Raw genomic sequence first — 22,185 nt, 5'->3', positions numbered from 1 at the left:
AAAGGCTCATGATGAGACATCTTCAACACTAGGATCAGAGAATGTTTAGAAAGAAAACAGGGAAGACAAGCTCTTTCAGAGCAGTTTTTAGAAATCACCTGCAGCTGTAAATGTGCATAAATCTATCAGGCAACAATGAAAAAAAAATAAGAAATATGAACTTTCAGCTGTATTTGGCTTAGAATTGTTTGGTTTATGTTTTCTGCGAAGGACAAAACATTCACAAAAAAAGTGGATTGTGCATTTTTAAAAGGACATTTTGATGAAAGTTTGACTATAAAGGGCAAGAGTCAGCCTCAGTAACTCCTCAGCTTTGAGGCCTGGAAGAAGTTCAGCTCTCTATTTTACAGAGGGCAAGATCACACCGCAGGGTTTGGTAAACGCATGCGGAGAAAGAACCTGGCTGGCATTCACAGCGCACTTCCCGTGCCAAAACGGAATACTGTGCTTTGTGCAGGAAAGTAACGACTGGCTTCAAATGTAAGTCCACCTCACTAGAGAACACGAAGGCATGGGGGCGAGCGGTCTCTGGAAGGAGCGATAACAGGCAATGCTAACCCTCAGCAACACCCTCAACCTCACTGGGAGCGGGTTCATTCTTCCTCGGTGTCATTTGGGCTGCAAAGCCTAAAAAGTTTGTCCAAACTATTGCCAAGTCTGCCGTGCCTGTGCGTAGGGGAAGGGGGTGGCTCAGGCGATGGGTTTCACCGCGGACAGTGCCTGAAGCGCTGCCCGACCCCCCGCCATTGCCCGCCACCGCCCCTCAGGCGTAACGGCCACTGCACGAGACCGCCCTCCCGCCGCGGCCCGCCCGCCAGCAATGATTGGTCTCTGGCTCCTCCAATCGAGGTGTCAAAGGCGGATCTCGACCTCGCCTGATTCCGCCTACCGAGGCGCGACGGGGCCAATCAGCGCCTGCGGCTAGGCTCCACCTTTCCGGCCGTCTCCATGGCAGCGGGGGGGGGGGAGGTAAAGGCGTCGCGGAGACCATGGTGGGTGGTTGCTTTCCTTTTCGAAGCCGGCGAGGCTAAAGGTAAACTAGGTCTCCGTACTTATTTACTTTGTTTCCTGCCTTCTCCTCCCTCATTCCTACAGAATGGTACATTCCGGCGGGCTCGTGGATCCCCCCCCCTCCCCCGTTCCCAATGGTAGGGCTAAGGGCGGCTCCTGGGTGCCCCTTCGCGCGCGCCGCCGGCGGCGGCCGGTTCGCTCCCGCCTTTTCGAGGGGTGCCGGCTTGAGGGGGCAGCGCTCCCCCCCCGCTGCCTCCTGCCGCCCCTCGGGCTTCTGACGAGACGGGGGTGAGCGTTGGGGCTGCTGGGGGGGCCCTGCCTGCAGCGGCCCGGCCCGGCCCGGCTCGCCTCACGCCTTGGCAGCCGCCCAGGGAGGCCGCGTGTGGGGCGCTTGCCCCGCGGTGCTGCGGGCGGAGGGTGCTCGCACTGAGTGCTGCTTTATTGCCGCTGTTTGTCAGCTAGGCTCCCCTAAAGAAAAGAGGTGCGGGCGGCTGCGCTCCCCGGGCCTCAGTTTCTCCCGTTGCCGGGTGAGCAGAGGTGTCGCAGAGAGCATGAAGTTCTGTGGCCGAGGGGAAGAGCGCAGAGGGGACGTGCTCCTTATTAAACGAAGGGGAAGCGTTAGCAGTAGCCCAGTTGCGTGGAAGTGTTTTTCAGAGCGTGGGGAAACATGCGTCCCTAGAAAATGGGCTCTGCTGAAGTTAAGAGTGCACACGTAAATAACTTGCTTCAAAGTTATGTGTGAATCTCTTGAGAGACAGCAGGCCTATCCTGATCTTCTCAGGTTGATGAGATCTTTTTGTTCTCCCACCTTGCAACACTGTGAACATGTAGTAGGTTCTTTTGTTTAATTTTACTTAATGTGACAACAGTGCAGTCACCTCTGAGGGGAAAAAATATTAGACTGTAAAACACTTCCAGCCCTCTGAAAAGTGCTGTAAGATCTTGATTTGCATGCAGTGGGCAGTTGATTTCCTTCATATCTCAAAAAAAAAAAAAAAAAAAGTGGTAAGAAGTAAACAATTTAAGCTGTGTATTCCATCATGTACTGTGTTACAGTACTGGAGAGCTGAGCTCAAGAAATTTTCACTTAATTTTTCAAGCACTCAAAAATTAAACTGGTTTAGTAGCTTAAGTTACTTAGTTTAATCATGCCTGTACTTAAACATAGATTGCTGTGAACAGGGCACTGTGTCTGTGAGAGGTAGTTATAAATGATGTTTACAAGTACAACTTTGTGTTCAGAGTAACATGACAAAAGCCGGAAATCACTAATGTGAACAGTAATACACAAATTATGCAAGCATGTAGTTTGCGTGTTCAGTTCTCAGCTGAAACTTGAGAAAACTTAATGCTAAATCTGAAACTTGAAAGTCAAATTCTAGTTCTCGTGAATGATTAGAATATAGTAAGATTTTCCCAAAACATACTGTGAACATTAGTAGTGTGCATGTGTTCAAAGCACAATGTAACAATGTCTTGCGGCAGGTTTTGCATAGATAGCTGGTATATAAATACCATGTGTGCAACTTTTTAACATGGAATTGTTTAATACTGAAAAGTGTATGTTCATGTATGTCTTTGGAAGACTTTAATTTCACTTGGTTTTCCTTTTGTAGAGTGATGAAACTGGGGCAAACAACTGAAAATGTCATCCTATTTGGCTCAGGAAGTTCACCTTGCTAGAAGACATGAAGAGATGTAAGTAATTGTTTCGGTGCTGTGGCCTGCCTCACAGCAGTTTGTGTTGTGGTCTTGCGAGACCTCCCTCACTGCACATGACCATCCTGTGAACAGTGAATCTGAGCTCTGTACAGAGCGCAAGTGGTATTTGAACAAGGGGTTGGTGTTCCAGGAGGTGGCACTCTTCCTTCATGAACTATTGGAATTCGCTTGCCGCTAAGGGTATTTAGGTTGATGAGGTTTTTCACTGCCAATGGTGGTCCTGGTTTAAGATCTCCATTGTTAACCATTGTCACCGTTAAATTCCTGTTTGGGGAAGGTAATTGGATTCGCTCACTCTACGCCTCAATTATAGAACTACTTCTTTGTTCCCCTGTAAACTCAGATTGTGAAGCAAATACAGTAATGATTCAGAAAAATGTGCTTTTCTTGTAACAACTAGTACTTGCCAATGAGCAAGAGTAGCACTGATCAAGTCACCCCAACCCACCCTGTCTTTCCTGTTCTGGGAGATGCAGTGCTTCCAAGCACTTTAGCTTATGAGGACTGCTGGTTGCAATGTTACAGCTTCATACAAGCACAGCAGGTGGTGTCTGCCTGTACCTTTTCCCTCCCCCAGCACACCCACCCTACAGCCGGCTTAATTAGCCCCATAGTTTTGAGAAAACTGGGTAAGGTAAAAAGGTTATTTTCTAGCTCCTGAGCAAAATGTTCTACCCACTTAGCAAAATGTTTTCCTTTGTAGACTGTCTCAGAGATCAGAGCTGCTACAGCAGATGGAGACTTATCTAGGAGACAAAAAGACTAAAAAGACATGGCAAACTCAAGCAGCTGATGCAGCTCATAAAAGGAATGCAGCACTTTTAAATGTAAGTTTCTGCAACTACCAGGAACCGCATTGAAATGTCATGGTTATGTAGCTTAGAGAATTAAAAAAAAGTGTTTGCTCTATAGTTATCATTTGAATTCTCCTATATACAGTTCCCTCTTCTGGAACTTGACCAAAAGTATTAAATGACAAGTCTTTATTATCTGATGGCATCACTACCTGTTTCCCATGCCCTTCTTATATTAGCCTCATGGTGGCAGCTGCTACTATCTTTTTTTTTTTTTTTGAAGTACATGTAGAGATGCAACACATGGTATTACATGTCTGCCTAAGAGAACTTAAGAGTCTGACAAGACTCACAGCACCTCTACACTTTGATTCAAGATACGGAGGTATGTTTGGAAATAGGGGCTGACCAGCCTTTAATGCTTTTAGCCCAGGGTAGGAACTATTCTCCCGCTGTGGTTGTGTGAAGTTGTGGAAAAAGTTCTCACTTTAATGTTTTTCTTTAAAGAGGTGTAGAATGACTTCAGGAATCTTACTTGCAAGTCTATAAAAGCAGTGTTTGGTGTTTCTGGCTCTTCCTAGTGGTGGTACTGTTAATAATGTTAATAGCTGTTCTACATAGCTGTTGTCATATTTAGGTAAGATTTGTGTTTCCTAGGTAAATTCAGCAGACGTTTGAGAATGGGCAACTAAAAAGGTCTAGGTTTGATGGCAGGGACTGGAATGCTAAAACCTCTTCTGGAACCCGTAGCTTAGGCATCTGAGTTTGAAGAGATTGCACTTGACCACTGACATGAGCATGCATTTGAAAAATGTTTGTCTGTCATTCAGGAAACAGCAGAAAACTGTACCTCTTGTGCATTTTCTTTAAACTCGTACTTATTAAGGGTCCATGTTGCCTGTATTGTGTTTATTGAAACAGTAAGTTTTACTCTAGAAAATTACAAGATTAATTAGCGTCACCAAAAATTTTTTGTTTCTTCATGCAGAGCCTGGTTAAGATTTAAAATGTTCACATTTCAGGTGGGTAAAATTCTGTTGCAGGCCCTCTTTGTATTTAAATGGAAGTTGTATTTAGGGACTGGCAGACAAGGCAGAACAGTTAATCAGGGATGCCTTCTTAACTGTTCTGTGACAAGGAAGATTTTTCAACTTGGACTCTGGTAAACTGGTGTATTCTGGGCTGGGGCAATCAAATCCCTCTGTATGGGGTATAGATAAGTTCACATGCTTCAGTGGGAGGCTGGAGAGAAGTGGATTGTTTGTTTATTTTTTCCATAGTTCATACTCCATTGATTTAGTAATTTCAGCCATTATGACTCCCATTTTTGATATACATTTTATAATAGATTTTTATTTCATAAATATATTTTTTTATAAATTATTTGTATTTTATAAATGCAGTCTCATTTTATATATATAGGCAAACATAATAAATGCAGAATATATTTCTGCATGCTGAAAGCTTCTTGTATTGGAAATGTTAACAATAGCTCAGACATATACAGAGTGTAAATATTTTTGCAGTTAAACAGATATTTGCCATCTTCTGTCACATCCTCAAAATTGTTCCTTTCAAGTGTCAAAAATGTTGGTGTTTGTATGGAAAAAAAGCAAAAACATATGTATCAAAACAAATTCTGTTGCAGGATAAAGTAGCATAAATCAGTTTAAATCTATTAATTTTATACTAGTTTTAACAGGCATGCACTCCTGCAGATGCTTTCTGATAACAGAAGAAAACAGGAAAAAAAAAATCTATGCAGAATAATATATGAGAAGCTTGAAAACAAGACTGATTAATGTGCCAGCTTCAGAATATTGTTCCTGATACCAGGCACTGTACATTTCACAGTTACCATGTGGAGAGTTGTTGATTTGGCCTACTCAAAAATACATGGACATGATGAAGTGTTATTTTTTTATTTGCATTTCTGGTTTTCTGCATGTAAGCAAAATCAGTTGTTTTCAGTATGTGATCATAGCAAAAGACATTTTTCTTTCTCTGTGCTAGTTGATATTTATGCACAGAAAAGCATTTCAAAATTAATTTGTTTTCTAATCAGTAGGAAGCAAAGAAATAAACATTTTTTTAAATTGAAATTTTAACATTATAAACACTTGTTCAGCATTTTAGCATAATTATCAGAGTATTTTCCTTGATGTCTTTAGAGGGAGACTGCAGATTAAGGACATCTGTATCATTTGGTACTTATGTAACATTGTCATAATAAAAGCAGAAACCAGACTAGCATTTATAATCTAATTTATGACATTTGTCAGTAATATTTCTTGGTTTTAGAAATTTATATTACTGTGCAACAGCTTATAACATGAAATAGGAAATAAAAGAATATGCTGTATAGTAATTAGTGTTGGGAAGGTAATTTAGACTAAATTTCCTTTCCTTCACAGGCATGTAATTCTAGAATTATTTAAGTGGGATTCTGCCAGACTGATATCAATATAAGTGACAGCTGAATTTGGTCACCTAAAAGTGATGCATGTGTCATGCACTCCATTTTACCTCTGGGGAAGGGTCTTGAATTGTTTTTGTTCCAGTCCTTGTGGTTTTAGGGGAAGCATTGCAAGATGCTCTCTTTTTTCAGTACTGTGGCATACTAGATTTGCTGTTTTTTTCCAAAGAAGTTTACACTGCTGATGTATTTATTTTTATATTGATGACAGGGATTTCTTTTTCATACAAAGCTTACCAGTTGTATAGACACACAAGAAGTGCCATCTAATCTTTTGGTAGTTCCAGTTATTTTCTAAAGCATACTACACCTTCCAGCAAAAATTTCTTTCGCTGTCTGTCATTAAATCGGTATTCTGAATGACAATAGACTGCACAACATACAAACTAGGGTGAGCAACAAAAAGACACATCCAATATCTAGGCTATGCCAAAGTGACCTTCTCTACTAAACATATATGCACAACTGCTGTCTCCTTTCTTGCCTGAAAGACACTCATTTCCTATCACCATAAACATTCCAATGACTTAGCTGGTTATATAAAGAAATAATGATCTTGATTGATACTCTTCCTTCCTGTGAAAATTTGCGCAGGAATTAGGAAGAAGGAATCAGAAAGGAGGAGAATCCTGTGGAAGAATACGAAGTGAACATTACTGAGGGATCCTTCTTTTCAGTATGGCGACAACTTCTCCAGACTTGGTCTGAGCCATACTGGTAGGAGATGCATTTGGTGTATCTGTCTAAGTACACGCAACAGAGACATTCCTTCCTTAGGTTACTTAAGTCTGTGTTGTCCTCTGTTATTTTGACATTGTGACTTCAAGTGGCTTCCATCTTTGCTCATATTCCCCCTTTATGTTTATCCCATGGTAGTCTTTTCTCACCCGAAAAGAGGCAGCCACGTGCTACTTCTGAGGATTTGGATAAATCTGAGACTTAGTTTGCTCTTTCTCAGACATCCTTTAGCTTTCTACAAGGGTATGCATTTTGCTGTACAAAAGGGAGAACAGTTCTGCTTGGATTAGGTTTGTAGTTATGTACAAGAGAATACAGTCATGCTGTAAAAGGAATTAATGAATAAAATAAGATCAACACTGTAAATTGAATGAACTGAGTGTATCTGTATCACTAAGTTGAACTTCAACTAACAGTAAGGCTGTTTTTTTGCTTTTATTAATCATACTCTACTGAATTTGAGTCATATTTTTCAAACGAAACTTGAGTCGAGTACTGTTTACTTATTGATGTATTCAGATTGGCTATTATTCAATACGAGTAATCATGTTTGGTCTCTCTTGTGGATATGCTCCTCCAGAATCTCACTCTTCTTTTCAGCAGCAGTGGTGGTGAATATTTGGGAAGTCCCTTTGGGGAATTTCCTCTCTCATTTAGTTTTTCTGTTGTACTCTTCACACCCGCTCTCTGCTCCCAACTCTGCCATCTGCTATACTTTCTTTCCCCCTCCACTCTGTTCAGCTTTGGCTTCTTCACACCCCACTCCCACGTCCCTTTCTGTCTCTCTTCATCTGCCCACCACTCAATCTCTTCAATGTTTGGGTATGGAACTAAGCCCACAAGAATGGGTCAGAACTTTAAAGGGGGAGGGCAGTTACTTTGGGGGGATGTTTTGATTTGTTTGTTGCTGTTGTTTTTTGGTTGTTTCTTTTTTAAAAAAATTATTTAGGCCTTTGTGAATCCAGCACACATCCACTGGACAAGCAGAAACCCAAATACTGATTTTTTTGTAAGAAAGCTATGTGAGGTGCATTGTCATCCAAGTTTGTCTGGTGAACAGCTTGCTGCAGCTCTACATTTTTGTGCACATGTTATGCATGCATATTAGCAAGTCATCTTTGTCTTGAGGAGTAAAGATCTTGCACATAATTTGCCTAGTTACTTTACAGTTACAGTAGCTAGAATCCATACTTCAGTCTTCATGCAGCACAGAGAAAACCATTCTGTTCCCCTCTATTTTCTTAAGTTTTATAGAACAGAATTTATCTGTAATTTACCCTGGTGTTTGGGAAGAATAATGGTGTTTTACAGCAACAGTCTTATGTGGTCATGAAATCTATTCTTGTATCAAAAAGGTACAGCAAACATATTTAGAAACTGTAGGATGTTAGTCTTACAAGTTGGATTTCAGAATGACTAAACAGAAAGACTTGAACTTCAGTGTTATTATTTGAATGCTCTTTAGCTGCAATGGGTTTATTTAGTTAATTGAAATGTCTTTATGTGAGTGTGCATTTTCCTTTTAAAATTGCCAGTGTTTGTTTTTAAAATATACTTTGCCTGTGTTTTAGGATATAGAAGCAGCAGAAAAAAAGCTGCAAGAAAGAGTGTATTTACTTCCACATCCCAATACTGTTAAGTTAGAAGTAAGTCCTCAAACTCTGTCTTTTCATTTGCTGTTTACCAAATATTTTGCTTTTTTTCCCCCCTGAAGCATGTTCTTAAAGTGAAAATAATTGATTTTAAAATCCAGTGACTGGTATAGCCAAAGGCCTGTGTACTGTGTAGCAAGCTGAACCTAAATTCTGGGGCAAGGTCCCTAGATTCTGGAGCATTCTGGTGGAAATATTTAGCAGCTTTCAGATCTATGCAAACTTCTATTTAAAAATGAAGTCAAATATAAAAATGAATATTGTGAATATCAGAAGATTACTGTGTTTATTATGTCAGAGCTATTTAGTTTGTTTTATATGGTCATCCCGTTTTCAGTTTGCCACAGATTGCCATCTTTACGTTTCAGGGTCAGCAGTTTATCAGCATGAACAGAGAAATTTTCACTTCTCAGAGTTATTCTATGGTTGTACGGGATCTTATGAAAAGTACTGCGACAGCAGGAACACTCCATTTTTACTTTTCCACCTGTAGTCCCTAAAACATTATTTAAAAATTTTGAACAGCAAGTTACTATGAGACCTAAATATTATCCTGATAGAACATAACAAGTTCAGTTCCTTAGTCTCAAGAGTGTTTTATCAGTATTATGCAGCGATGAATGATGAGGGCAGGAACAGTCCTGGGAACAGGAATAGGAGCACAGCTCTCCCTGCTGCAAACTAAACATCTTAACCACAAGGCCACCGAGTCAGGTTCCCACCTGTGTTTCTTGCACCAGTGGTTTCTGGGTTCTTTGTTGTATGGTGGCTTAGTTTCCCCAGGCATAGTAGCATGGAGTGTCCCGCACTAGTTGGTGTGCTACGGTGCTGTCAAAGGAGGGGAAAGGTATAGATTTTAGCACTGTCAGCCTGTGAAGAGAGGTGTATTGTACATTAGTTTCACACCTGCTGGGCAAGTGTTGTAATGCTTAGGCTATAACTTAAATGAGAAGCGTCACTTCTTATTCTGGTTACTGTTAAAAGTTTTTGTCCGTCATTGCATTTTGTAAATAGCCTACTCTTATCACTGTTGCAGGGTGCACACCAAGCATGCCCATTCAGTGATTTTTTTTTTATTATTATTTTAGAAATTTTTAGGCAAAAGGGTACATTTTTTCCTAGATGCCTGTACATCTTGAATGATGCTAAGGAAGATGCCAAGCTACTAATATTGAACCTATTTTGGCTGTGTTCAGAAGTAGTTTTAGACTCCTCGAGGACTTTCAAGGCACCGCTAGAGTTGTTTGGATCAGTTTTGGACTGCTTCTCCCTCTGTCCTGTGTTAGGTGTTAAGCTGCTGGCGATACACAGACCAAAGTCCACACAAATTGGACAATTGAGAACAATTGCTTAGGGCTGCAGAGATGTCTACACTCTGCAGCAGTGGTTGGATTTTAGAGAGAAGAGAGTTACTATTTGAAGGAGAAGATCCTATTTCAGCCTTTTTTATAATTCTAGAGAAGAGTGCTATAAATAGTGAAAAAGAAAACTTTCTTTCATGGTACAAAATTCTTGTGCATGCTTTGTTCCAAAACACTTCTGAGCATATTTCACTCAGCCATATATGTGTCTGTATTAATATACTTTGAAAGTTATGGCTATAATGGATCCCCAGCTTGCTAAGTCGGAGTAGTTTTGTGTGACAGCACATATGCTTGTCAAAAAAGATTCTTTGAGTAAATCTGTTGAAGAAAATATTTTTGTAAATCTGCAAGAGCCATAGTTATATCTGAGTTACATGTAAGGATCAAAATGATTAGCCAGGAATCTAATACTCTGCAGGGAGATGTTCGGTTTTGTGGTATGCTTCTTCTACATTATATACTTAAACAAGTAAAGAAAGAAAGGCTCGATACATGTGTACCATAAATGTTTTCTACTACAAAATTACTTTTTTTCGAATGAACATCAATGTCTGAAAATACTTACATTGGCAGATGGATTAAAATGTTGCCTTAATACAGCTCTTTGATCACATTATTTTGTGGAAAAAAGGGATACATGACACTTAACATTTTCTTCAAATTCCTACAAACAACAAAGTCATCCTTAGGATACCAACACAAAGATGATGAATGGTATGTCCATTCCACAGATAGAAAAAGTTAAATTTATTACTCAGACGCACAGGGTAATGCAGAGAAAGGGTTAGATAATCCACAGTGGTCTTCCTAGACCACAGGGTAAGTATACAGCTTTTTTCTTCTTTTTTTATTTGTGATCCAAATACTGGAGCCAATTACGTCATCAGTGATTTATCATGTCTAAAATTTTACTCAAATATTTTGAACTACATTACTGCAAACTTTTCTAGGGTAACCAATTTACATAGCACTTTTTGTTTATAACATTAAACATTTTTTTTCCACTTCAAAATGAAATTCCACTAATGTACATACTTAAATATAGAAGCTGCTTTTGGAAAAGTTTATTATCATGGAAAATATTTTATTAAAGGTACTGTGAGGGTCTAAACTAATCTGTTGCTTACCACAAGAGGGCACATTCAGTCACTTCACAGTTCATGCTGCAGAATGAAATCTTTCCAGGCTGGTATTTTGTATCATACAAGGGATTTGAAATTTCATGTGTAAGTACGTTGTTCTTTTCTGAATTGCTTCACTCATAAGGCAATATTTAACAATGCATTGCATATCTATATTGTTTTTAAAGGGGCTGACACAGATTTTGAAATTAAGTTGATTTTTTCTTATATCTTTCTCAGACTCTCTATTGGGCATCAATAAAAGAATCTCTTCCCAAGTGGGAGCAGTTTCTTTTAGGAAGAGCAGAAGTTCCCATTGGTTTTAAGAAAAGGAAAACTACAAAACAGAACATAAACTACCCAGAAGAAGATTCACAAAAATAAACACTGTAGTTTGACTTTGTTTTGTAATTTATGGCTTAAGCAGACAAGATCATCCAGATCAGGCAACAGAATATCATGCCATTAAATTTCAATGTAAATGAACTATATTGGATAATTTGCTTCCATTGTTGCATTGCATACAACTCTTTATTCTATATTAGAGAAGCAATCCTCAAAGGGACTTTTAGGATCAAAAGTGAGAAACACCGGTGTATAGAAACCCACAAAGGCTTTTTCAGTATGAGAAGAGTTTTAGGTTATTTATAATCCTCTGCGTCTACATATAAGTGTGATAAGTAGAGACAGATTCATGCATTATCACTGCAGTCATCTGTGCTGTATGCCTCTCTGGATGAGGGAGAAAGGAGGAATTCACCGTGAAGAGGAAAGGCAGGTTGTTTGTATCAGAGTAGCTTTGGTTTAGCACCAGGAATCTGTCTGAAAACCATCATGAGAGCAGTTGTAGAAGGAACACCTTGAATTTCTGCATCTTATTTTCCTTGAGTTTTGTCATTGCCACTTTCACTGCTTTTACACCTCACTCCAGTAACCACTGCTTCTTTTCCCAACCTCCTGCTGCCTACTTTATATTTCCTGTTGAATGGGTGGGTAAAGACAAGAAAAAGTAAACAAATCTCTAGGGTTTTTTGCTACTTCTAGGCTGCTCTTAATGGTATTTTCTTTCTGTTAACATAATCTACAAGTGAGAACTTTTGCTTAGGCATGAAAAGTTTGAAAGCAGCAAACTGAAAGGTAGCTGGCAGTGGCTGTCTGAGAACCAAGCATATATAGAAGTTGAGATAATGTTTTCATTTTCAGCCATTGAACAGCTCCTCAGCTTCCTCCTACAGAGGTGAAGTATCAGTGATTTTTGTTTGTACAGTGGGCTACAGTATGAAAATTTCACTGTTGTAGTGCAGTGCTTTTTGAAATATCAGTTCAGTGGAAGATCCTTCCAGGTGTGTGACTTGCCCTGCAGAAATTTAATCCTTCCTAAGCAAAGGAAGCTTAGAAAAAAATTTTATTTTTTTTTTAAATTAAGAACCTGGACTTGAGCCAATGTATTGTTAAAATTTAATCTCATATGCAACAACATACTTCCACCCCCGTCCTGAGAGTAGGAGAAGAAAATTTTACCTCTGCCAGTGTTTGAGGATACGAAAATGTAATTATTACAAATTTTGCTAGGCTACTAGTGAACTGATCTATGCATCTCCATGCTACATAGAGATACACCTAGTATTAAAAAAAATTTATATCTCTATGTAGCATGAAGAATCACTGACACAAACTCAAAACCTAAGCTGCGGTATAAAATTGTTGTATGTTTTCAATGGGAATATTAAGAGTTCATTTAAAACTTTTCCTATTGAAGTGTCCATTAAACTGATAAGTTTTTACAGAAACTGCCATCTTAGAAATATCCTGTTGAGTGGGTGTTGGTGTTTGTAACAATAACGTTGTTTTCATAATATGTGATGGCAGATTAGCACGCTTCTCTGCAGTGTTGTTAACAGTTGTAATTAAGGAATAAACAGTAAAGGGTGTCAGTCCGATGACAATTTCATCTATAGTGTCACAATACAAAATGTCACAAAATATTAGAACTGTTATATAACTACAAAAATATCAAATTAGGCTTTCATCTTACAAGCAAAGAGCTTAAAAAAAAAAAAAACTGGCATAGAGACCATTGCAATTTTATACCTACTCAGTGTTCTGTCACAAAGACAACTTGGTAATATTTTCTTCTGTAAGATCACAATGTGGTTCTCAATCTCATTTAGCGGGAATGTGTATGGATCTTAGAATTGTAGAGCTCACATTTAAAAAGCAAATAATTGGAACCAGTTGAGCAGACAAGAAGGGAAAAGCTATTACACATGATGTCCAGAATGAAGGGACGGGTGAGCAGTTAGTTGCTAACAAAGACTAGGATTCATCGTGGTCTTTGCATCCAAAGGGAAATCACTTAAACTAAAATCTGGGCCCCTAAGTACTTTATACGTGTGAATAATCTGGGTCTTTATCTCTTTGGACTCCGCCTAAACACTGGGACACAATGCAGATGCTCACTATCTCCTTGTCCCTTTTGATTTCCCGTGGAAAGAAAGTGAAGTGTGTGGACTATGAGGGCATGGCAGCTGGATGGGTGAGGATTTTGTAGTAGTGCTGTGAAAGGCACCTGCAAGCAGTGTTAGCGTACTTTTTGTGCTGCAGTTAACTGCTCAGATACTGTGTTTCTGATTATTTTGTTGTTGTTACTGGGCAAAGAGATTAAAATGAAATTATCTTCTTTTCAGAGAAGGAAATTACTTTTTTTTTTTTTTCCTGCAGCATAGCTTTAGAAGCAATAGGACAACTAGGGCATGGAAAACTATATAGGAACGTGTCCAGAAAAGGAAAAAACGAAGAGAAACATTTAAAGCAGGAATGTGTATAGGTGACTGCTCTCAGAGACAAGGGCCTTCATGTTGGCTTGTGGTCTGATATGAATAAATGCACTTGCATATGAGACTGAAACAGCACAGCAGTAGGGGCAGGAAGGCACGCAGCAGGGCTTTTAAGGTACAGGAGCGCGTGTTTCCTGATTTGGCACAGACCTTGGGACAAGCAGTGGCAGGGAACATATTATATGGCATCTCCTAGCTTGCCACTTGCCTATCTATAGATACAAATTTGAGAAAGCAAATGTTAGTTAAACTGAAGTGTGTTTAAAAGAAAATTTTAAAAATCCCCAAAACTGATTGGTACAGATACGGTTTAATATCAGCTTTAAACGAGATCTTGAATGGGTATTCTTCACCAAGTCAAGGCTGTTACTTCACATATATTGATTCTATGTAGTTATACCCCACCTTATCCCAAGCTTTCATATCTATATATAAATATAAAATATATATTTTATATATATTACATTATGTATATCTTATGTAATTCCCCCCCCCTTCAGAAGACAGCCCATTAGTCTGCATTCTTGACTCGCTCCTCACCCTTTTGTGTTAAAATTTATGTATACATAAACTGCAATGGTCCTAAGAGCCTGTTGCCTCTTGTCCTTTTCTGGTGGGTGGGGGAAGGCAACTGAGAGAAGAGCGGTAAGGAAAACCAAAGGTTTTGCCTGTTTGTAAATTAATCTTTGAGTATCTTGCAAGAAGAAATAATTAATCATCCTTTTTTAGGTTTATGCACAGATGAGTAACCACAGTACTAACCCAGGAGCACAGCCTGTTCATCCATCTTGTCACCTCTACCATCACATTCCCGAGCTTTTTACTTTCTCAGTTATTCTGGCTGTGGGGGCAGTAGCAGAAGGCATGTTAGTTTTCCCTAGGATAAGAAATTTCTTACTCCGCAGAATCTTTCTGGAGCCTATTAATTTCATTTGAGGGTAAATACAAAATAATAAGATGGTTTAGACATGTTATTTGACACTTACTATGGTATCCTCTTGACTGTATTTGTTCAGGGTCATGTTTTCAATAGAAGTTGGGAGCTAGATTTTAGGCTGAGCATATAGTTCTTCATTTCTGTCTTTTTCATTCACATAGAGCAGGTCAGTGATGTAGATGCTCAGTTTGAGCTTGTTGGTACTGAAAAATAAGAAAACAAAATTTGAAATGGAATGTACTTTTAGAGGTTACATCTGAAAGAAAACATTATTTACGCCATAATGGTAATTTTCATAATATTTTAATAATTGTGTTCAGATACAACTTGACCTTAAATATCACCCAAAATGCAAGCTGTTTTAACATATTTGTAATGCTAAGGTCTTCATTACTGTAATATTCTGTTTGCTCAAGGATTATAATCCACGAATAGAATATGTTACATTTGAAATAAAGGTTTGATCCTGTAGTCACGGCCTCTTGGATTTCAGTGTTATATTGCATGTATGAGTTGGATGTAAATTGGTGCTTGCTGTAGCCAAGTGTGTGGACAGCGAGTACGCCAGTGATAAATACTTTGCTTAGGTGTGGTGGTTTTTTACCTCAGTTTTCCTCTGATGTTGTTCTGAAATATTAATCTGCTGAGTGAAGATAAGAATCTCGGAAGTTTACTGCTGAAAAATCCAAATGTAATGAATCCCAGATCGATTATTTGCACTCTTTCTATTGTTTCACAATAACTGTGTGCTAAATTACTTCAGATACATGGTTACTAGCAAGACAGGGATGGAAATACTTGAACTCTTGCAAAGGAGACAGGTGGGGGGAAAAAACAGCTCTTTAGTGCATCTTCCTGCTGTGTGAAGCTCTTTGTCTTTGCCATAAATAGGGTGATTTAATTTGGGAACTTGCTACTCCTTTTAAACACAGCTGAAACAGCTCTTGAAAATACACCGTGTTCGTAGCCTTCCAGTTGTATCTTTTTCATTTGAGTTACTTTGCATACGTTTGTTTTTAACGCATACGGATAGGAAGTATGCTCACTTCTTCCCATAAGTTTTATCACTAGTGATGATGATCTTAAAAATAAATGTGTGGTGTTCTTTCTCCTTACTCTCAGTCGTATCACCTACCAGAAAGCCCTAATAGGCAACAAAATAGTGTGAGACGGTATTTACATCACACTTTTGAAACAGATTCAAGCAGAGCCAGCTGCCGTAAGATTATTTTACAAATATATTGCAAATTAATAAAAGGAAAATTTTGCCGTCCTGTAGGTAAATTACAGTCTCCTTGACTAATTACATAGCTTGAAGCCGCAGCAAATTAGTACCTGCCTCACAGCGGTGTCGGGAAACGTAATTTTGGTTTCCAGACTTGCATTTCTTCACCCAGTTAGTTTGTATGTGTTCCCAATAGCTTCATTCACGGTGCTCTAACTGTTGCTCAATAAAAGCTTCCGGAGGATAATTTGCTTAAGCGAACCCCATGCCTTGCAGCTTTGTTAAGCGCGATCTAACCTGCGCGCTGCCCCCACAGCTGGCCGCGGCTGCGCTCCCCTCCGCTCCCGGGCTTTGCGGAGCCTGCCCGGGGGCTTGGGCTGCGCCGAGCCGAGTGAGGAAAGCCCAAGCCAAGCGGCTGGGTGAAAGGGAGAAAGCGGGGGGGGGGGAAGAGCATTTCTCTGTCGTTTCCTAGTGGGAAATGAGAGAGCCCTGGACGCGGGGAAGGTCTGATGGGAGGGCAGCCGGGCGGCGGTCCGTCGTTCCGGGGCTGCGCATCGCCAGGAACGGGGCGCTGAGAAAGGGAACGAGAGGCACCGTGTGCGTGTCCTCTCTCACTTAACGGCGCCGAGATTGCCAGGGAAGCTCTGGGCAGCGGGTTTGATTCCTTGGAAACGTTCGTAATAATAACCGTAACGGTGGAAAGCATATCCGTAAATCCGTGGGGGAAAGGTTCGTGTACGTGAACGAAACCGTCGCGTCCCCCCGTCATCTGTGAACGGTGTTTAGAGTGAGCTTAAACAACTGCAGCCGCTTTGCACTGTTTCTCGGTCGTTTCTTTTTATTAAGTTTCCGGGTACACTTGGCTTTTTCCTCTATAATCAGCTTTCTTTTGCTGGATTCATTCAGTGGTGCGATAATCCAATGTTGGTAATATCTCAATTCATTAACATAATGAATCAGAAGGAAGAGGCTGATTATAAATCAGAAAGCTTCTATTTATGTGAAATATCTTGGCAACTGGCAGCAGTGAGGAAGACAGTAGAAGGAGTATCAGACAGTTAGCGGGACTTTGGGAACGCGATGGCAGGAGGTCTCGGGTGCTCTCTGCGCGATTTAAACGCCTGAGCCCTTCGAAGGACGACCGTGCCCTTCGCGGCGAGGCAGCGGCGCTGATTTGGGGAGACAGTATTTGGCTCACGCGGCCTCGGTCTTCCAGGGGGTTCAAAGCGCCCAACCCCGTTGTGTCTGGGCGAGGGTTTTGGTCCCGGACCGCCGCTGGCGGAGCAGCGCGGGGGGCTGGGGCTGCAGCCCCCCCCCCCAGCTGCCGGGGCAGTGCCCTCCTAACCACGGCTGTGGCCCCGTTCGTTTGCATCGTCGGCGGGCTAGGGCGGCCCGGAGGGGGCCGGGGGTGCTCCGAAAGGCTTGGCGAGGAGCCGGGAGAGGCAAAGCCGCGGTGCTGCCCTATGCCGCAGCGCTGCGGGTCCGGCGAGGTGCCCGGTCCCTGCCCCATCGGCTGGAAGCAGTCCTGCCCCCGGACCGGATCGCTTTTAAAGTTAGTCATCAGCCTGCGTCTTCTGCGAAGGCGGAAGACGGCAAAGATGCAAATATTTGTAGGAAGAGTCAAGTTTTGTGTTGTTTCGGGCTTATGAACTCAGAACTCTGGGAGCAGACCCTTCTTCTGCGCTCCGTGTCTGACAGAACTTTGTCCTCGCTGGGGACGACAAGGCTTTTCCATGACTAAACATGCTCTTACAGGAGTCACTTTAAAGCAGATTTTACGGATTTTAAGAGCACCGGTGACTTTCAGTACCCGCGCTGAAAGGCTGTTTGTGCTCCGTCAGCCGAGGGGCAGGAGGGAGCAGAGGGGAGCCGCGGCTCTTGGTGACCCTGCCCGGGGGAGGGGGGGTCCCTGCGGGCTGAGCCGCACGGCCCGGCCACAGCCTCCACACCTGACAGGGAAAAGTAGCCTGCCCTAAAATGGAGAGCACAGAAGTCCATATGCCCCTCCCTTTTTTTAACTGAGGGCACGTGTTGGGCTCACCTTTCCATAATTCAATCAATTAAGCAATTACAAGAGATAAATGAGATAAATACGAATAACGTGAGCCTGGGGTTTTAGCCTAGGCAGGGTTAGAGGTGAGAGTGGACCGGGAGGGGTTAAAAGGTGGGGAAGGGTCGCCTGGAAAGTCAGGGAGGACAGCAGAAGTGAGCTGGTGAGAGCTTTTTCCCCTTCTTCATGTGTCTTTATCAAGGACCCATGGGGATGGTGCCGGGTGCGCTGTGCCTGCAGGAGGGCAGCAGGGCTGGTGGCTCTGGAGAAGGTAGGGAGGGTGGCAGCAAGGGGGGGGGGGGGGTAGGAAGGTGAATGGTTTGGGGCAAAGCTGGCCATGGTGCAAGGTCCTCCCGCAGGAGTCCTCGGGAGAGGAAGGGCGTGGGGTGAGCGTAGCACTAAGCAGCCCCCCACCAGCAGTGCAGCCCCCCTCCCAGCCCGGGGGAAAGGGGCGCCCGTCCCCTCTGACAGCCCCAGGGCCTACCTGCCCCTCGCTGTCCCGTCCGCATGTGGCTGCTCCTGAGGGGTCAAACATGGCCGGGGAGCTGGCAGCCCTCACCGTGGCTGCTGCCAGAGGGCACTGCGGTGGGCTCTCAGTGCTGGCCGAAGGGCGATGCCTGTGCCGGGACCCACCGTGCCTTCCCCTTTGGCTGTGGGCGCGGCTGCCTCCGTCCCCGTCCTCTCTCTGTGGAGCTTGGGCGCGGGTGGGAGCGCAGCCCCGGCTCTCTCTCTCCCCGGGTGTCCGGGGTCCAAATCTGAAGGGGTGGAGGGGGCCTGAGGAGAGAGGTGGGGAAGGAAAAAGGTGTTAGGGAGTGGGTACGGGCCGCGCCGTTGGGGGTTGGGGAAGGGCCGCAGGGGCTGGGCGGTGAAAAAGGCGAGGGCCCGAAGGACAACGATGCCCCGAGCCTGGGAGGTGGCGGGGGCCGCGAAGCCCCTCTGTGGGGGGGACCCCTCGTGGGCCACACGCGGGGGCGGGCTGGCACGTTCGAGGCCCGGCGGGCTCGCTTTAAAATAATGCAAATACTTCCGGAAAACGGCTTAAAGGGGGAGAAGGACAAGTCCTGCGGGCACCTGGGCATCCGCGGGGACCCGGCGGGTTGGGAAAGGCATGTGTCAATTTAGCCGTAGTGTTGACTTAAGCGAAAGTGCTAAGCCATTCCTAAACCTAAGTCAATACAGACTTAAGCCAAAATTGTTATTAACGAGCTCTAATCTGATTTAAGAGCCTCCGAGCGAGCCGCGTCTACACGAGCGGAGCGGAGGCGCGTTGCCCTGCGCGGCGCTCCGCGGTGCCCGGTCTCCCGGGGGGGGGGAGGTCGGGCGAATGCAACCCCGGGGAGGAGCAAGGCGGGTTTCAGGGCGGTGCTGCCTGCTGGGGAGGGCCAGGCCGCCGTGATTTGGGCTGACCGGTGATCTGCCTCTCTGGATAACCTCTTATAACCCTACCCAGCTCGGCTGGCGTGGGGTCCCCTTTCTCGGGGGGGGGGGGCGGGCGCTGGCTGTGCAAACGCCTCCGGGCTGGGGGTGGCTGCGGCGGGGCTGCCGGGCCCCCTCGGCCGTGCCCGTCCCGGGGTGGTGCCGAGGTCCGGCAGCTCCGCTCGCTCGGGAGAGAGGGACATGCCAGTGATTTTTTTTTTTTTTTTTTTTTTCCCCGTCCCAATGGGGCAGTTGAGCCCTCCACTCCACCCCCCAGTGGGGGCCTTTCTTTTCTTCCCCACCAGCTTTGAGCAGCCCTGTTTCAGATTGGCCTTTTTATGTTTGATATAAAGAATAGTTGTTGGCCAATTCCATCTTTTCATCGCTGCTCTCCAGGCCCGGGTCCAAGCGGCTTGTCAGATGCTCATTAACTCCCCCTTTGGCTCTTTCCAGTGTGTCTCCTAAGCTCATTGTGCCAAGAACTAGCGCTTCTTTCTCTTTACACGGCTCCCTTTCTCTGCTCCATCAGGGAGACAAATTACTTTCCAAAAGGGATCGCCAGGGATGGTTTAATGAGAATTTCTCTAGGGCTGGCCGTGGAAATCAATGTAGTTAACATTCGGTGCACTTAATTGGACTTTTCTCTTCTGCCTCCTTCAAAAAAACTCTGAAGCTATCCTGTTAATCTCTCATTTGTAATCAATTGTGTTGACTAAACAAAAGTCTAGGTCGTCCTTTCTTCCTGTCCCAGACAATCCTTTGTTGCCTCTAAATGCCTCATTCTTGAGTGCTCCTGGTCGTGTAGATGGGTCCGATTGTTGACAGTTCATTATTGCGCTTTTGTCCATTTAATCTCCCTCGCTGTGTTTTGCATGTGCATGCCTTAATGAGCTCCGTTGGCAATTAACATGTTTCTAGCAGCAAACTGGTTGCTCAGACGTTTGGAGAGCGGAGTGCAGGGAAAAGGGCAACGCAGCTGCCTTTAGGTTGTTCGCTTCCCGGTGCCCGGCGCGATGCCGGGCCCCGCCGGGACGCACCTGGGTGCCGCCTGGTCCCGGCCAGGCTCCGGGCCGGGCCGGGCCGAGGGGGGAAGCCCGGTGGCGCTGGCACGTCGCTTTCTGCGCGGAGGCACCTCTAACCCCCCCCCATACCCCCACCCCCGAGGCACCGGCACCGCTCAATCTGTTGTGTGCGCGGCTGCGGCGCCGGGAGAGGGTTGGTGGTTGGGTTTTTTTGGTTTTTTTTTTTTTTTGTGCGGGTTTTGTGTTATTATTGAGGCTTGCTGGCAAGAGTGCCGAAGTGTGAGCAGTCGTGGACAGCAGAAACATCTTGTGAGGGAGAAGATAATTGGAGTCTCTGGCGTGTGTGTGTGTCTGACAAGAGCCGCCCCTCCCCCGCGATCTGCGGCTTGTGTGTGCCGGGATCCGGGTGAGATCCCGGGGGGGGGGACCGGCCGGCGGCGAGCGCGCTGCGGTGGCCCCTTCCCAGTGCCTCCGAGGTCGGGGGGGGGAAGCCGGAGAGACACTCGGCCCGGGGTGGGCTGCCCGCCGCCCCCCAGGAGGGGCGAGGTGACCAAACCCACCCAGCGGCGGCCGGCGCGGCCCTTCAGGGTGCCCCGAGGATGCCGCTCCCCCGCTCACAGACGGCTCTGTAAACAACGTCGCTTTTTTATATTTAAAAAAAAAAAAAAAAAAAAGCGAAAAGAACACGCTTCCCTAATTCCCTTCCCGGGAGCAGGTTTCGCCCCGCTCTCACCCATCAGGAGGGCTGGGGAAGCAGCCTGCGCGCTGTCTGTGGGGCCCGCAGCCGCGCCTGGCTCCCGCTTTCGGCACCCGGCTGGCAGCCCGGACCTCTTCCCGGCGCCCGAGGTGCGGAGGAAGCGCCGCTTCCCCCGGACCTGGCAGCGGGACCGGCTCCGCGGGCTGCGCTGGACACGCCGCTCGCCTCCGCGCCCCGCTCCCCTCCTCCGCGACCTCGTCCTGCCGTGGCCTTCCCCGGCAACAGTGTCCCTGGGGAAAGGGGGGTGGGGTGGGTGTCTGTCCCCTTCCCGCTGCCCCTGGCCCGTGGGCTGTCCCGGCCCGTGGGCTGTCCTGCCCCGTCTGTGGCGGCGGGAGAGCCGGGCTCGGCTGGCGGTTTGCAGCCGCGACCGGTGCCTGCGAGGGGTTGAGCTGCAGCCCCTTCGCTTGAGGGACGCTTCACCCCACAAGGTTTCCCAGAGCGGTGACTTACGGCGACGGGGGTTGCTTTTTTTTTTTTTTTTTTTTTTTTAATTTCCTTTTAACCTGAAACTCTCCCAAAATCTTTTAACGAATTCTGGCACGATCTTTCCCCGCTGTCAGGGTCACTGGGCATCCTTTCCCGCTCCTCACCCGGCCCAAAGCATCCAAGACGTAAAAATGCCAACCACAAGAAACTCTGAAACCGCCCCCGTCCCTCGAGCGGGAGCACGGGGCCTGTGAGCCCCCCGGCCCCAGCCCACCGCCCGCTCCTCGGGGAGCGCGGAGCATCGCAGCCGAATAATGAATCCAGAAAGCCGGAGCGAGGGGTCGCCTCCCGTTCCTGCGCTCGGCGGCGAGCTGTGCTCGTCCTCTCCTCCCACCATTTAACCACTCAATTAAGGGGAGAAAGGTGAATTCCCCATTACGCCGTCTCCAGGCATTTCGGTGCCTCGCTCGTTCCCCTCTTCATTGGCAAGCCCGGCCCGAGCAGCACGCACACGCACGGCCGGCTCAATCTCCTTTCTCCGCTAGAATAATATTGTTCCTAACGACGTGGCCGGAATAGACACTTGCATATTAAAAGTGAGGGAGGGGAGGAGATGAGAAGGGAATAGTTAGTGTAA

The 22,185-nt window shown here is 44.9% G+C and overlaps 1 protein-coding gene and 1 long non-coding RNA gene across 5 annotated transcripts; both read left to right on the top strand.

Annotated features, from left to right (window-relative positions):
• Positions 1 to 936: 936 nt before the first annotated feature.
• CEP15 (centrosomal protein 15) lies at positions 937 to 15,123 on the top strand. 4 transcript variants are annotated; one of them, XM_069811967.1, is made up of 5 exons: positions 937 to 1,033; positions 2,628 to 2,709; positions 3,437 to 3,560; positions 8,313 to 8,387; positions 11,119 to 15,123. In XM_069811967.1, the coding sequence occupies exons 2-5, from the start codon at positions 2,657 to 2,659 to the stop codon at positions 11,260 to 11,262; spliced, it is 396 nt and encodes a 131-aa protein (XP_069668068.1). In that variant the 5' UTR covers positions 937 to 1,033; positions 2,628 to 2,656; the 3' UTR covers positions 11,263 to 15,123. The 4 variants fall into 4 exon arrangements, with proteins under 4 accessions (XP_069668068.1, XP_069668069.1, XP_069668071.1 ...); XM_069811968.1 differs by lacking the exon at positions 937 to 1,033 and adding an exon at positions 1,166 to 1,299; XM_069811970.1 differs by lacking the exon at positions 937 to 1,033 and adding an exon at positions 1,312 to 1,492.
• Positions 3,876 to 6,637, top strand: LOC138690851 (uncharacterized). Its single transcript, XR_011329661.1, has 3 exons — positions 3,876 to 3,912; positions 4,516 to 4,549; positions 6,598 to 6,637. It is a non-coding gene; the product is annotated as an uncharacterized lncRNA (long non-coding RNA).
• Positions 15,124 to 22,185: the final 7,062 nt, after the last annotated feature.

Source organism: Haliaeetus albicilla, chromosome 24, assembly GCF_947461875.1.
Source record: "Haliaeetus albicilla chromosome 24, bHalAlb1.1, whole genome shotgun sequence".
NCBI lineage: Eukaryota > Metazoa > Chordata > Aves > Accipitriformes > Accipitridae > Haliaeetus > Haliaeetus albicilla.
Note: the sequence above shows the minus strand (reverse complement) of the source record. Positions and strands in the feature narration are given on the sequence as shown.